This window comes from Gallinula chloropus, assembly GCF_964237585.1.
Source record: "Gallinula chloropus genome assembly, chromosome: 11".
Lineage (NCBI taxonomy): Eukaryota > Metazoa > Chordata > Aves > Gruiformes > Rallidae > Gallinula > Gallinula chloropus.
The window spans coordinates 14,582,340-14,599,237 of NC_140096.1; the positions used below are offsets into that span (position 1 = coordinate 14,582,340).

At 35.7% G+C, this 16,898-nt stretch overlaps 1 protein-coding gene across 1 annotated transcript in view; it reads left to right on the forward strand.

Moving 5' to 3' along the window:
* DIAPH2 (diaphanous related formin 2) overlaps positions 1 to 16,898 on the forward strand; it is a 226,576-nt gene that overhangs the window by 151,313 nt on the left and 58,365 nt on the right. The window contains exon 26 of the mRNA XM_084268950.1: positions 14,794 to 14,889. Coding sequence (XP_084125076.1) covers positions 14,794 to 14,889 — 96 coding nt within the window. The remainder of the gene's footprint in view (positions 1 to 14,793; positions 14,890 to 16,898) is intronic.

Below are 16,898 nucleotides of genomic sequence, written 5' to 3' on the forward strand. Positions count from 1 at the left end.
TCCTGACACTGATGATATGCATATTTCCAAAAGTTTGTAAAATACAGGCTTTGTTCTTTACCACTTTGACTCCAAAAAGGCAAGTAGAGGTGGTAAAACTCTACGCTGGGTTGTGCAAGGGGTTAGCTGAGGTTTTGTTCAGTTTCCATGAGTTTGGACTGATCTACCTATCTGATCCAGCTATGAAACACGTGTGTCCATGTTACCTGCTAAACAGCCCCTCACATACTCATGGAAAAATGAAGTTTCTTTTTTTGTTATGATGAACATTATGGAAGCTGTGATGATACCTTAATTAGTGTAAGGACGTTGTTGCAGTAAACTGTATAACCACGACAAAGTAACACAGTGCTCTGCTGGAGACTGATCAGATGGAGCAAAGTTTAGAAATAACACTGCCTTTCAAGGGCATGTCCAGCATCCGTAAAGTCAATTTACACAAGTTATATTTACAAGTGAAAACTCTTTCTTCTGCAATCCCTTTGTATGTGCTATTATTTATATTTTAAGGAATCATAAATTAGAGTTGGTATTGCATTTGCTGATTGTGATAATTTTTTTTTCCCAATTGTTCATTCTTTGCATTTGGAGTTGTTAAAAGGAATTTATATTCATGTAATGTACTTGGAATACTGTGATAGTAAACACATTACTTATATGGGAATCTTATAAAAATTCTTGTGTGCTCGTGTCTTGTGCACTTCTCTGCAAAGCCCCAAAGTGTTGCTGGTTTTGATTGGTTTTTGTTGGTTTTGAAGTGACTTCCCTAGTGCTGGTTTGGAGGATTTGAGCAGTGGTACCACTATTTTTGGCCTCGCTTGAAGAAATAGTGACCATGCATGGACTGTACTGTAGTATAAGTTTTAGTGAACAATTCCGTTCCTTTGTTCAGATGATAAACTTAAATTTCATGCCATATAAGGATTACTCTAATATTTCAATTTAACTATAAACAAAAGTACTTAAATACAGGTTATTTATAAATACATTTTCTATATTTTCTTAAGATCACAGAGCTGTCTAATGAGACTATTCTAATCCATTCTTTCAGCATTATACTAATAATTCTTTAATACCTGTCACCTAAAATCCCTAAAAGTCCTGGGTAATATGGACAGGCACTTTTCTGTGAGTGGGGTAAGAAGCAGCTAAAAATCCTATCATCACCCTCCCCTCCACTAGCGTGCTTGAAGGCGTACCAGGAGAGGTTAGTTTAAACTACCACTGAAGACAATGTAAGCTAACATGTTTTATTAGCTGTTGACAAGTGGGAGAAGCCTGCTTGGAAACTATCATCAGTGAATTGGTCTGTGTTTAAGGGCTGTAGCAAACAGATCAAAGTTACATGGCCTTAAATTGCTTCAGCTGGCTCAGTGAGAACATACCTGTCTATATTTGTTCATTTTTTTAAGCAGATGAGGAGTAGACCATGTTTAGCAGTTACAGTAAACTGATGGCATTTTGCTTTTTGCCATGAAAGACTTTTTCTAACAACAGATACAACTAAAGTTTAATTTTGCATAATTTTTTTTTGCATTTTACTGAAACTGCAGATACCTACGTGGCCAAATGCACAACGCTGCCATTTAAATAATATTTCTAAACCAGTGACACAAAGTTTGTTTAATACATCTAAGTACTTTTTCTCAGCTATGTAAATATATTGAAATGTCTAATTTGCTTATTACAATTTTATTACCACAGTGGGAGACAGGGGGCTAGCTCCTTCCCTGCTGAGTTCCATGACACTGATATTCCTGGAACTGATATTGCCGAGTAACTGTTTTATTCTTGATACATCTACTTTTTTGTATGCTCATTGCTGCTTATGTAAATAGTTTGCAAATTTTTCTAAGTGAATGTGACATAGAAGACTTAGAGGAAGGAGGCAGATGTCCTCTCAAGCTGTCATTTTGACAAGGTGATTTTCAGCCAAAGGGTGTTTTAACCTAACTCTGTTTAAGTGATTTCTCTAGCTATATTTTCAGAATAAAATCTTTATGCATTACTTCAGCCTTTCAGGTCACAGCAACAGGGTTCCTATGTTTCCCAGCCTTTTAGCTTGTAGTTCTATAGTAAGTACTTTTTGCTGTTACCTGCTTAGAATTAATCCAGATTAGAAGTAATTAGAATTAATTAAATATTAAAATTAATAATTTATTCTGCTTCTGGTAAAACTGAGAACAGAAAACTGCAGTGTGGCAAGAATCAAGGACTGTCCTGTATAATTCCTAGCTCTAAACTAACCTTAGAGTTGCCAGTGGTTGAGAAATCAGCTTTACTCAGTGTGGTGCTTTGCGCTTTGTATGACTGAGCAGCCATTTAAATCCTGTGTGTAAACTGATAGAAATCCTGCTAAACTTTGCCAAATGCGTAAGGATGGATGTAGAAATACAGCAGAGCTCTCAACTCCCTATCAGCTCCACATAAACTTTGAAGGGATTTGCGCTGGACAGCATCATTACTTAAGTAATTCTAAATCTGAATTCTAAATGTAATTCTAAATGACTTACCCTCGCACCTAGAGATCCCAGATTTCACAGCCCAAATCATGAACCATCCTTTCTTGTTACAGGAGAGTAATTCTGTAGGAAAAGGGCTGAACAGTCCCTTTTTTTCCCTCACCATTCACTAGTTCTGTGGAAAGAACATTCTTTATGGCTGGTTTTCCGCAGTGTTTCCTATTTTTTTGAGGGATGTAGCAGGCTACATTTATACGTAGTCTTTCATGACTTCCATCTGATCTAACATCTGCAGAATTCTTGCAGCATTGCTTCCACGTGCATATCTGAACAAGAGAGAGAAAAAAAAGAACCAAAGACAGCTTTCTAGGAGCTGAAAAGCGTATAACAGCAATTCGGATGCAAATGGTATTTAATCAGAAACAGTTTTGCTCTTCATTATATCTGATTACTATGGCAATTAAAATCACCTTTTAACTACTAGTATTAGGATAAAAGATAGAATGAGCTTCCTCAGTCCCAATTAGTATTGAATTAATTGTTTTGAAGACACATTAACATTCTCCCCTAATGCAGATGAAGATAATGGAAATGAAGTTCTGTGCTAGTGGTTGATGGATATTCCTACTTTCCAGTTTCAAGTACTCTTATATAAGAATTCATACGCTATTTATTCAGGCCAGTATGTACTAGTATCAGCAGTAGTTGTTGTTTCCTTGAACTGTTGTTACACTTGCATTGACTGTTGCAGATTACAATTCCAGAAGGTTACTTTTGCTGCAGTTTGCTAATGATTCTGGGCTTTCCTGATTGTTATGTCTTCCTTCTACATTCTTTAGCATAAACAGAAATCCACAGGAAGTTTATTTACTGGATACATACCATTTTGTGAATGTCTTAGCCACAATCCTATGAGTTTATAAATTGGCTACTGATTGCATGGGGTACCTGGAGTGATAAAACTTGGGGTTTATTTACATTCTACAGATGATTAGTTTATGGTGTTGGACCCCAATGAGGCAAGAGTTGTAATTCCTTAGGGAAGTCATTAACTTTCATATTGATGTTCTGTTTGAATATGCTGCACGTAGTTTTCCTGAAATATAATGTTCTCAGAAAAAAATTAGAGATTTACATTATGCTTAAATGTGAGCATCTGTGGATCTGGGATGAGGTTTGATTTTCCTTCTTCAAAGCAATTATGCATGAGCTGATCAAATTTTTTTAAGATTTGTTTATGGCAGAGTTTGAAGCCATCTTGAGAAGGATGGGAGGGGGGGTAGTTGTGTGTGTCAGAATTAGTGTAGATGTTGCTAATATGGATAAAAAACCAGTTCCAGAGCAATGCAAATAGATGTGAGCATCGATATGGATGGGAAACTAGAAAGAAATTACCATTTAAAATTTCATCTTAATCTTCTAAAATTTTGCTGTGGAAAAATTTCTGTTTCTTTAAGAATATCGCATATAGTACCTTCCAAGTAAACTGATTTAATGAGGTCATTTACAGGGGAGGAGGATGGAATTATTCAACTCCAAAATTTGAGTTTGGGATAATTAAAGGTGAAGAAAGGCAGAACAGTTGGATTCTTTTATCTTAAAAGTAGGTTTCTTGGGGGCTATTTACTGAACAGTAACAAATGGTACCTTTGGATAGTTGTCTACGAAAATTCAACTTTCCTTTTCCTTGGAGGAAGTGTTCTTATTTCAAAAAGCTGGTATTGTTAATTTTTAAAAGAGCTGTAATGTTCTTTCAATATAATTACTATCTAACATTGTGTATTTTGTAGAAATTCCAGTTTTAAAAGGCATTTCTGAGATAATTAAATCACTTATCTCCTAGGTTTTTCTTTAGTATCACAGTTTGTTTAGGAATCAGCTAGCTAAGAGGAAAATTGCATGTAGAGCTATTGTGAACTGTTTGACTAATGATGGGACAAGTCTGATGACTAAATAATGATGTTTTTCTGTGGTTGTAGTATTGTGTTTCTAATAGAACTGTTAAAATGCTGTCTCCACAAGAATAATTTCCCACGTTATGTGGGAAATGTTGATGAGCCTCTTTCCTACTGTATGTTTACTGTTAAACAGTCTCCCATTTGCCAATGCATATCATAATAGATGTTTACTAATAATATTCCATCTATAATACTGAATAATGAAATGTTCTGATATTTCCAGAAGTATTATTGCAGTTTTGTACCCCAATGCAATTATTATAAGTAAAGGTAATTTAAAAGGCTGGTAAGCCAACATATAGTTAAAAGGAAAAGTTCTCTAAAGCATGAAAGGACATGTATTTTAAAGATAAAAGCCTATTACTTTCAAATGTAGTTAATTAATCAAATTAACTTGAGCTTTGTAGTTCTCTTTCAGTAGTTGTATAATCAGACTTTCAACTTGAAATTGCTGGCCAACAGTAAGTTGTGCAATCCACTGGTAAATTCTGAACATACTGTGCTTCATCTTTTCAATGGGCAGCAGAAACAAAAGCTCTGCTTCTGGGTTTGTATCCAGAAGATACTACTTTGTTGAAAGCAGGAAGTAGAAATATGGTTGGTTTGTTTTAGATATTTCCAGATGGGCGATAAAGGTAAAAGTGACTCTACAGGTCTGGAAATTCAGATTTTGAACCTAGAGAGATATCATTTGGTGTCATATTCCATAAGGTGAGAGTCAGAATGTAATAACATTTGTCTTAATAGTACAGAATGTTCAACATCACAGCAAAAGATGATTTTCAGAGAGCCATCAAAAGCTAAAACCAAAATATCTTTTAGACAATTAAATACTGTAGTAATATGAATCTCTATCAATTAGAAACTTTGCAGAAAAGGCCAAGTACCAGTACTTGGTCTGTACCTGTCTAACAAAACAGGTAACTGCATTAATGAGGAAATTTATATTCAAGGATGAACTCTAGATTATGAGACCTGACACTGGTGTAACGATATATTCTGCAATAAGCATTGCTTTGAGGGAGGTTTTCCATGGTTGCAGTAAGGCTTGGTTGGTTAGTAGATTACATGTCAATCCTGTGATTATATCAGGGTCAACAGTGAATTTATTCCTCTTGGAAGCATCTTGGGCTACACATTCTAAGATTTAATGTCTCTGTTATGTTCAGAGCCCATACTTGTCTCGTCCAGCTGAAGCTGCTTAGTAGGTTTAGGGCCGCTTTGGAATTTGTGTGGACAGGATTCAAAAACCACGGACAAATTACAGCATGATATTTGCCATGGCATTTTTCTGTGTACCCATCCTTGGTGGGAAAAGTCTTGAAATACCACACTTGAGTTTCCAGCCTCTACTGAACAAGCTAATTCACAAAAATTAAGATTAATAGAGGTACTTTTAAGGACTTTTCCATTTTTTTCCTGAGTTGCATTTTTTTTAGGTATCGTGGTAAGAAATGAAGTTTTTCAGTGAAATCTGAGCTAAATACTTCCTTTTTTATATTAAATGTGTGATAAAAGTGAGTGTTCACTGATAGGGCTGTCAGGAGCTGGCCGAGAATTCTGTATGCCATTTGCTGAAAGATAATTGATTCTCTGACGTGATCATGCAGTTGTTTTTGCTCTGAAATCATTTCATTTTTTAAAAGTGTTTTTTGTTCTTGCAAATTCTGTAATAAGAAGGGGTCAGCTACAGAAGTGTTTTTCTGGAAGGTAGAAGGGCTCACATAAAGCAATTACTGTCTGATGAATAATATATGTCACAAAGAGGTTTCTTAGTTACCTAATTGACTTTATAATTGTCATTCCAAAATGAATTTAAGATCAACTTTGGTTGCTTCTGCTTTTGGCACTGAAATCTGAGATATTTTGTGACACCAATTAGTACAGTTGGCTAAATATTTTTAGTATTTAGACTAATTTAAAAATAAATTGAAGGAGGTCACAAGAAGATTAAAGAATAATAGCTTAAAAAATAAAAATCGGAGAAATCTCCTTTCCTCAAGATGAGTTCCCATAACTGGTGTTTTCCCTAGTTGTTCAATAGAATTTATTAAAAGAAAATTCTAATGCTAAAGGCATTGATGACTTTGTATTGTCTTATGTGTCTGCTAATCACCTAAAATAATATTTCCTAGCAGTGTAACTGAAACATAGCTTTCCAACAGCAGTGGATGCATTTTGGGTTTTTTAGGTGTTTTATGGTAATTTTTCTTTCATTTTTTGAGCCACACAATCTTTCTCTTCTCACTTAGAGGCAGTATCTTCCTATTTGTTGCTAAGTAATCCATGTTGAAGGCCTGAATTTTTTAAGTTTAGTGAGACTCAACCTTGGAAGGGCCATAAGTCCATTCAGAATGAGTCCCAAGGGGCAATGCTGATGCATTTCAATTAAGTTCACCCCTGCTGAAGTAGACCTTGACCACTGTGACATTTTCTGAAAATGGAAAAGTTTGCACATTTCAAAACCTGTTTTCAGTAACCTTCCAGTACAGCAAAGCACACTTCTCATTCTGGTAACTTTATGTAAGCCTGAGATCAGGTTATCATAAACAATGAGCTTAATTGGTATGTAAGGAAGGATTTGCCTTGTTTGTAAACTGACATGAGGTATAGGTTCACTTATCAGTCATACTGTCCTAACTTGTTCTCCTTTAATTAAAAAGTAAATAACAGTCATGAGATTGTATTCTAGTACAAAATGCCGAGGAAGACTGCTTCCTGAAGGTATTTATTATGCATGCAAAATTAATTTAGCAAATGAATAAAATGCAAATACATGAGCAGAATACAAAAACATCCTTTCAAAAAGACACTGAAAACTGACCTTTTTAAGTGAGTACATTACAATTAAAATTTCTGGTACTGATTATGAATAAAAAGTCTTGTTTAAAAGTTTATACAGGACACACACTAGACTTATAAAAAGTTCTTAAAAGTTCAAAGCAAAAAAAGAGTAGTATAAAGTTTGTGTAGAAGTTTATTTTTGAAATCATTTAAGAGTAGCAGGCAGGGAACATATATTGCCTATCATAGTGTTTGACCCAGACCTTTTTAGTGAGGGCCCAAATTAATGAAAAACTTCTTGGGAAGCTCCTGTATGTTTCTGCCAAAATGGCAATACTTAGGCTTTTGATTAACTTAAACTAGCTTACTTATATTTCATTTAAGAATATTAATAGTTATTGGGAATTGTTACATTCTCATCAAAATAGTGTCTTTGCTAAATCAAACTGGGAAAAGTTACTATGAAAGTCCTTAAAAATCTGCGAGAAGATGCTTATTCCTATCGTTTTGATAGATGATGAAGGCTGAGATAAAACTTTGTGCATTAGAGGTGACAAAAAGAAACTGAAATGGGTCTCACCAAGTTCTTCCCATCTAAATCAGAAAATCATGTTTCTGAATCCCTTCTCTAGTGTGTACTGAACATTTTGAGCTGTGAAAAATGTGACTGTTTCAGTGCATGGAAATAGAGCTGACATTTGGAGGCAATGTTTAGATAAAACCTCTTCCAAATTTACTCTTAAGACCTCACTTAAATCTGTTCTTTTTGTTCTGTAATAGGGGAAGGGGGAAGGAAGTAGAAAGATTTCAATACTCTTATTCAAAAGAAAAAAGAATAAAAAAAGAAGGGTTGTTTTTTTTTTAATTCTTTTGAAAGTAGCTCATAAGAAGCGAGCTTGATTTCAGAGCAATTGGTATTTCTTGAAGAAGGTAAGAACCTCTGCTTAAGATATTTAGAGAGGAGAAACTAAAACCTCCCATGAAACTGGAATCATCAGAGCCGCCACTACCACAGAAGCAAGTAGAGAGGCAACCCAAGAAGTTAAATATTCACATCTTTACATCAAATCTCTCAACAAGCTTTGATTTTACGTACATTTGTCATTTGTGATTCAGGTTAGTCCCTAATAGAGCACTACCACATGTTTTCTAGTGGTGTCTTTCAACAATGCTCTCTTAATTGCAAGAATGATTTAAAAAGCCACATAGGCTACAACAGCCTAAGCATAATTCAGTTTCCAGTGTGAAATTTTAGCAGGAGTCATTTAAAAACATAAGTCAAGTCAGTAAAACCTGTTGTCCTGGCTCAGCTGTAGCTTTTACTGCTACGCAGGCTAGCAGAAGAATGATACTTTGCCTGTATATTTTTTGTCAACTTCAATTTTTGATGTAATGATAAGAGTTATAACTAGAAAATATCATGATTTTGCATTTAATATTAGGAGGTCTGGACATTGAGGCTTATTTTTGAGGTTCAGATGAGATTTGCAGGAAGTGATAAAGGAACGTAATACCAACAAAAAGGATGCTAAATCTGACTTTAGGGTCGTGTTTCATATGGTGCTAGCAGTGATAACAAAGGGAAATATTTTAGCTTCATCTCTGTGTTGAACTGGTTCCTTTCTTTTAGAGGAATTCGAAACAGAGAAAATGGCTACAGGAGCAGGGGAAGGATTCTGTTTGCTCTGATAACGCATGCTGATCTTCCTTTTCACATTCTCAGGTGTTTGTTTTCTGCCTTTATAGCAGTCCTCTTGTTTAATTTAGCAGTGTACAGATTATGCTAAAATTAACTGCCTACCGATGCTAAGGAATCTTAGTTCTACATCTATGTCAGATACAGTCACAATACAGTGCTAGGGCAGGCTCCTTCAAATTACTATTTTTAAAAGTGAAGACACTTAGATCCCGCTGCTGTGTTCTGGAGGTAGGTTAAATGTCAGCACCATACACTTACTTGTGTTGGGTAAAAGACCTGATGTGCTTGATGAGATTTATCTCTGCACTGTTAATTGCTTGAACTGTTTTTATGCAAGTTCTCATACTGTGGGTACAACCAACATAAGGCATATAGAAGAAAAAGCATTTTGCTTTTTTTTTCCCTATTTCCTATCTTAAGTACTTGTCAAAGAGGCAGTTGCATGTAAGGAAGGGTGGCAATTCAACAACTTAAATGTGTATACAAAGCAGAAGGGAGACTCAGTCAGTGCTAACAGGACTTGTCTAAAGCCATGCTTAAACTTTTAGTCCTATTTAGTCATATTTATTATTAGAATTCTTAGTCTTGATCTTATGTTTTACAAAGGGAGGCTTAGGAAATGTGTAACACTATTATCGACTTAGCTATGATAGCATTTTACGTGCAGAGGCACATTTCCTTTCACTTTACAGCTTCAGAAAATGTTTCTTTTCCTGCCTTGTTTCTAAATATTTACAACTGTGAAGTTACTGTTATCATGTCATATCCATATGCAAGTTGCTGATGGATAAATTAGAACAGAATGGCTTGAGTCTGGATGGGTTTTGTAGCTTTGGAAAAGCTGAAGTTTAAAAATAATGTTCTGGAAAGTAGATCATACGCTTTGCTTGTATTTGATGTTTACTAGTTTGGGAAGTACTTTACGTGAGAATTAAGCTGTTAATTGATTGTGTGTTACATGAAGAAAAATCAAGATAGACTAGATATAGTTATTGTATTTTCTAATATATTCTTGTCTTTAGAAATATTCTAAAGAAACTGTTACTTGGAAGAACAGTATTCCTCATTCATATAAAGGTCACATCTGCACCAGAAAACATCTGAAGAGAAAAAAGCTTGCTCAAAAGTAAATGCTTAGTTCATGATTACAGATACCCTGGAATTGTGTTCTTCTCACTGTGGGTGATGTAGCAGCCGAAGTGCCAATAACTGATGCCTTGCACTGTCACTCCCCATTTTATCATGTACCCTTTTTAAACATACAGCACCAATAAGGAATTGCAGATCACAGTTGCGGGTGCTGTAAGCAGAGTGGATTGAAAAGATGATGTGACTTAGACTCCTCCTGTTGCCTGTGCCTGTATCATACAGTTAATTTCAGAATTTTTTACTTCCTTAAAATCTCTGCACTACTTTATTCCCACAGTCTTCCCTAGGAATGCATTCCAGAACGCTGTGTTTGATTGCAAAGATACTTCCATCAGCTCAGCCTGAATGTTTTCCCTGTTTTTCTGTTGTACCAAACCATCCCGTTCTTGGGGAAGTTATCTGTTGGGATGAGGTTTATTTTCTCTTGTTACTTTGCAGATTCTAAGCCCAGGAGGAGGTTGTCATGCCTCTTTTCAGAGGATGCCTCATGTAGTCTAAAGAAATGCTGCCGTAGGCTATTGTTAAGGCTTTTCCACTTTTGATTTCTCTGCTATGAATGCTGGAATCAAGCTTGTATACCACTAATACTGGAAATAATAGTATGCTGACTTTTTAACATGCTAATCAGACTGGTAATTCATCATTGTTTCTTTGGTCATGTTTTGAGATTGTAGCTCTTGGTCATTCCCTAATAAGTAGCTTCTGGCTTACACCTAAAGTTCTATGCACTCCTATTTCTACTGTTTTCAGGTTGGGGTTTTTTTCCAAGTCATCTGCTTGTTCTGATTTTATCTTACATACAAATATGAAATACTAACATTTCTATGTCATCTGTTGTTATGGCAAATCCACTAATTTGTTTTTTCAGAAGAATTCAGCTGATAAGCTCTGAACTGTTACAAGCTTCCTATCTGTAAACAACATTTGTTGTTAATTAGCCAGATATTTTACTAATGACCATCATTTGCACCTTCCACTAATGAATTAAGCAGCCATATATCAAGTGTTGAAGACCAGATAAATGAGAGAGAGAACTTTTCAGGCCAAATGAAGTGCAATTTATTGCATTAACAAAAAAAACCCATCTTGTGTTCTGTTGTCTTCAAAATCTGTTCGAAAGGCCTTTCACAATAGCAGGTGAAGGCTGGTATTATTTTCGTCCCCCAGTTAATGTTTTGTTTTTTCTTATGAACAGATTGTTCATTTGCTCTTCTGCAAGAATAATAATAATAAGTATTTGGTCATTCAAACACTTGTTCATTTCGTAGAGATTTGCAATTTGCTTCCACATCAGCTGAGAGAACTTACATTAGCATTCATGTCCTGTCTCTGTTCCTAGGGGCAGTGCTATTTATGTGCATTAAGCTTGAAGTGAAAACTTCAACTAGTTTGATTGTGTTTGAGGTTGTCATACATAGCCAGCAATAGCCTGGTTGGTATTACTGTCTTTCACTTTTTGCTCCCTACTTGTTTGTGCATCCAAATCTTCAGTTTCTGATTTAATTTCTTACAGTTTACCAAAGGTCTCCTTGTTTTGAAATTGGCATTCTAGTTGCAGAGAAACTAATGCTGAGAATGTCATTTAACATAAGAATCTGACGGCAAATACTAAATGCCTATTATGAGCACTTCATCTAAGGTCTGTTATTTCTCAAAGCAAAGTACAAAGTCCAAACTAGTTCCTTTATGCACAGCAGTTTTGTTTACTGATGCATGGTATGACTATTCCCCTGCATTCATAAGCAAATGCAGCTTATACCAGTCTTTTTCATGTACATTCTCATGTTATGGCCTACTCTAATTCCTTTTTCTTTTCCCTTCTGTTTCCTTTGATGGGTTCAAAAATTATGTAAAGTTTGGTTATCTTGGCATTAAGATTTCCTTCTCATCTAAATGTGACTTGATTTGTCTGTTGTGTCAGACCTTTTTATTCTGTGCCTCTTGGCTTGCTTGAGGCTCTTCAGCAAGAATATTACTTGGGGAAGAAGTAAGTTTTTTTTGTTGGTTTTATTAGCATTGAAAGTGGCCAACATCTAATACTGGTCTAAACTATGGGACATGTGAGAGGATGAGTCTTACTGTAACCTCCAAAACTGCACAAGTTCTCAAAACAAACAGTATGTGCTAACCCACCTCAGCAATAGAATGTCAGTGTGACGTACTAATATAGCATAACTATATAGTATGTATGTAACACATTACATAATATGTTTTCTTTCCAGTTTCAGTTCTGTTTAATACCAGTAGTGAATCTGGCTCCTTGCTAAGGCTGATCAAAATCCCACAGAGTCAATCATAAAATGGAAATGGCTTGCAGTTTTTAATTTGCATGCATGCATGTGTTTGCTGTCTCTTTAACGGTTGAGACTGAACTGGAAAAAAAAGAACAAGCAAGAAAATTACTTGTTCCAGGTGAAAACCCCTATCCTTATGTACAGTGGGAGATATCTAGAAGAAAAAGAAGGATTGTGTATTTTATTTCCACAGACAATTTCTGTTGGAAATGAGTTTCTTGGTTTAGAAGCTTCTCGTAGTTTTCATCTTTCTTTGATTTGTGTCTACACTTAGCTATAGGTAGTACTAAAAAAATAAACAAGGAGATAGCTGGGAATATGGGAAGTACCTCAGCAAGAACTGTGGGGAAAGGCTGGGATTTCTGTAAATTTTATTTATGAATTTTTAAGAGGGCTAACTGAAAATGCAGTTCTTGGTCCAGTTCTCACTTAATCACCCGATGACTTTGATTAAGAAGCAACGCTGAGATCAGACTTAGCATGAATTTTACTTTGAGGAGTTAAAAAAATCTCATCCCTGTGTTCTACAGCTTCCTTAATTCATGTGTCTTTATATTCTATGTTTTGATATTCCAGAAATAGAGTGGGCTTTAGCAGTTGCAGTAATTAGCAGGTAGAGTAGCACGCTCAGCAAAAAGTGGAAGGCTACATAAACAATTATGAAGTATTCAAGAATTTTTGTCTTTTTGAATAAACTCTGCCAACTCTTATTTTTAATGAAGATCGAATGATATTGTAGTTTTTCTATGCATAAAATGGTTCAGCATATTAACTAATTCTTTGTATTACAGTCACATTCATTGCATGTTTCAAGCCAACTTGGTGCATATTAGTTTGGACAAAGTGTATTTGCGGACCTTTGATTTAGAAAATAAATTTAATACAGAGCCAACAATAAATCAGTGAATAAGCGTGTGCAGGATAAGGAGCACAAAGAAAAATAATTACGTTGTATGCTTTAGACAAGATTCTGGCCTTATATATTTGAGTGTGAATTGAGAGAAGCTATTTTACTAATTTTTCAGGAGCTTTGGGTTTTTTAAGGGTTTTAGATGGAATGCAATTAAAAGAGGTATTTCAGAGTCTTCTTCTGGCTGCCACTCTTGCTCTGCTCCCTTTTGTCTTATGCTAGTGGGAACTTTATCCATGCATTGTGTATTATACATAGTGGATTAAATTATGTTGATGTATAATTTAAATTTATCAAATAGTTACACTGATGATCATCATGTAGAAATTTGAACCAAGTTTTGGTTTAGGATTGGTATGCTTTGATACCAGGTCTGGATTTAGTCAAATAAATTTACATGTAATAGAGAACCAGGGCAGAATACCTTTTGCATTAATAAGATGCTTTTAAACTCGAACAGTTGAGAGCTTGAATGTGCGTTTAACCTCCTACACTGGGTGTGAGTCAGAAGTGTTTTACTGTAATGTAAATCTTTTGCATAAAGCAATTATCTTCCCACTCTGTGATGGGGCAATTTGTATTAACTTGAAGTCTGAGAGATGTGAATAAATGTCCACCTACCTGCCAAGTCTAGCCTTTAGTTTTGGGTTGTAACACAGACGTGAACAGAAAAAGGAGGCATTCATCAATAGTTTTGTAACATTGCAGTTCTTTGGCCTCTGTTTCTCATGCTATTGAATGCTACTATCAACTGTTATTAACAGACTGAAATGCAAAGGTTGTTAAAGATGTAAACAGGTAAAAAGGAAGTAATCTTTCTACCCAGCTTTCCCTAATGGACCATAAAGCCCAGCAATTTAAAGGCTACAGGTTAGCTGGGTTACAGAAAGAGGCAGAGAAATATTAGCAGAAGTAGAATTGGGCTTCTAAGAAATGTTATGCCACATATTTTCACTGTGTGCTTCTCCCCTCCTTGTTCTTTATTTATCTTAGCTAAAGAGCATCCTGGAGATATTGTTACATGTGTACCATATGGCATATGTATCCTTGAATGTCATATAATTAGTTTTTTTAAAGGATTTAATGCATCATGAGGACAGGAGGCAATATATAAAATATTTGTGGTATTGCAGACATTTAACTTTGTGCCATTGAGTTACATCAGATGTCTCCTGTGCATTGATTAAATCAAAAGGAGATGACCTCTTTGTATGCAAGGAAAGTCTTGAAAGAATTTAACAGTGAACCTGCAGTCATTCACCAGCAGCTGTCTGTCTACGTCCTGAAGATGTCATCAATAATGCACAAGATAACATCTTTAAGTTGAAAGAACAGTAGGATTGGCATCAATTTTGCTTAATAGAGCATCATACGTGAACTAGACAGTGGCACCTGAAGCACTGGCAGCATCCCTTACATGAAAATGTATATGTCTCTTTTGTTGGAAGCGTTATGTAAACTTGATAACTACTTCACTTTTTTTTTCTCAAGTCTGATTTCAGTTGTACTCAGATTGATGTTATTGTTCTCTTCTCAGAAGGCGATGAGACGGGAGTGATGGACAGTCTGCTGGAGGCCTTGCAGTCAGGAGCAGCATTCAGAGACCGCAGGAAACGAACACCAAGACCACAAGGTAAGAAGCTTTGTAACAAGACTTTTTGCTATAAACTGAGTGGGCAAAAGCTGTTTTGCAAAGATTTACTGGCAGTTCTCAATGAAAACCCTTCAGCTGCTCTTGGCTGTTGAGCTACTGTGAAAACACGGCGTGTTCTTTGTTATCACAGATTTTGATAGCTCTATCTTCACATAACTGTGTGCTCTAATATATGACAAGAGTTCCTGTTGTGTTTGAAACAGCATTTAAGCATTACTGCCCAAAGTATGTGTGTCTTAATCTTTAAAACCAGAAGTATCATTAATTTATTATAGGTGGTGCTGTGAAAAATACTAACTTTTTACACCAGTAAGATTTTTTTTCCATCATCTTTTTCAAGCACTGGTGTTAGATATGTTCTGGTTTCATTGGAAGTTAAAATGTTTGTGTTCATAAAAGTCAAATTATAACAAAGTAACTTCACTCTTTTGAGGGAAACAATAATATTGGACTGAATTTAGTCCCATTTATGGGTTAAGTCTGAGAAATTATTGTTTCCTGCAAAACTGGTTTTGAGAGAATTTTGAGAGAAGCCTAAGCAGCTGCAGTAGTTCCTAAGTTGACTTCTCCTCTGCTTACTATACACCAGTTGCCCACAGTTTGTGACCTGCTTTTACTCTGCATTTACTTTTCATCAAAGCTCCTGGTAGCATATTGCATTTTGCAATTTTTCATTTAAAACATGCCATACAGTGAAAAACCCACAGTCTTAAAAATTTAGAGCTGGAAAAAATCTGTTATTTGGCATAAAATAAAAAGCTCCTGTTGGGTATGTGCTGCTAAAGGTTTGGCAAAATAGAGTCCTCTCATTTTATAAACATGGCACGTTGATCTACCTAATTCTGAATGAGCTAGGGTTAGAGTCATGTTGGCTGATTTTAATATTTTTTTTTAGAGGAACATAAGAGTAAAGGCAAATTCTACTATCGTCTTCCATCTAGCTAGCAAAGATGGTATATAACTATTTTTAATTTGCCATATGTCTGATCCTGTGAAAAAATTAAAATAAGTGACATAATTTGTTCATACTAAAAAATGACTTTTGCTACATTTCCAGTATCATTCTTAATTCAGAGCTTGTTTCTGCTCTCAGATCAGAACTGAAAGAATTCCTCGATCAAAATATGGGGTTTTTTCCCATATCTTGGAAAATATCAATGAGAGAGATGGTCTCTCTCTGTTGTGGCTTGAGGAGAGATTTGTCACCCAGTGGTGACAAAGAAAAGCTTCCCAGGGATGAGAGGAGATGGCACAAAATCTGCTGCAGCTGAGAAAGCCAGTGAGGTGACTGAACTCAAGTCCAACTCCTCTGCAACAAGAGGGGGCGGAGCTAATTGCAAATCCTTTTTATGTCTGTTCTGTTTGATAGAGTCACTGACTTCTGTGTGTTAGAAATTTCATTGTGTCATTTGATATTCAAGTGGGGTCTGTCTTGTAAGTTTAAAGAGTTGATTGATTTTTGGGGGACTCACTGTGAGAAAAGGTCTAGGTAATCTGTTTCTAAGTTCTGGTCAACTCTAAGTCTTCTCATCAGTGGGTAAGACTATTACGTAAAATTTTGAGGGAGTAGCTAAAAGTTTAGGCCAGAGACAACATGTTGGTACCAGCCAAGTACCTGATTTAAACTATTAGATGCTTTCTTTTTAATGTGATTTATGACATCTAGTCAGTAACTTGTCTACAAACCAGAAGACAGTTAAAAACATGACTGGCATCTCTCAGTAGTCATCTATAGTATTAAAAAAGCAGGGACCATATTTGCAAACTTCTGTATCCCACCTTAATAAATGGAAGGGGACCATGGTAGTTTTCTCATTGGTACTATTAATAGACTCTGAAGGTTCTGGATAATTTCATCCAGTGATGATGTAAACAGTTAACTGATGACTCCTATGGTTCAGTGGAAGGAAGAAGAAGTAAATAAAAGCTACAGAAAGAGTTGGGGGGATTTCTGGGCTTGCTGGTTCCTTTGGTTGTGACTAGCTAGC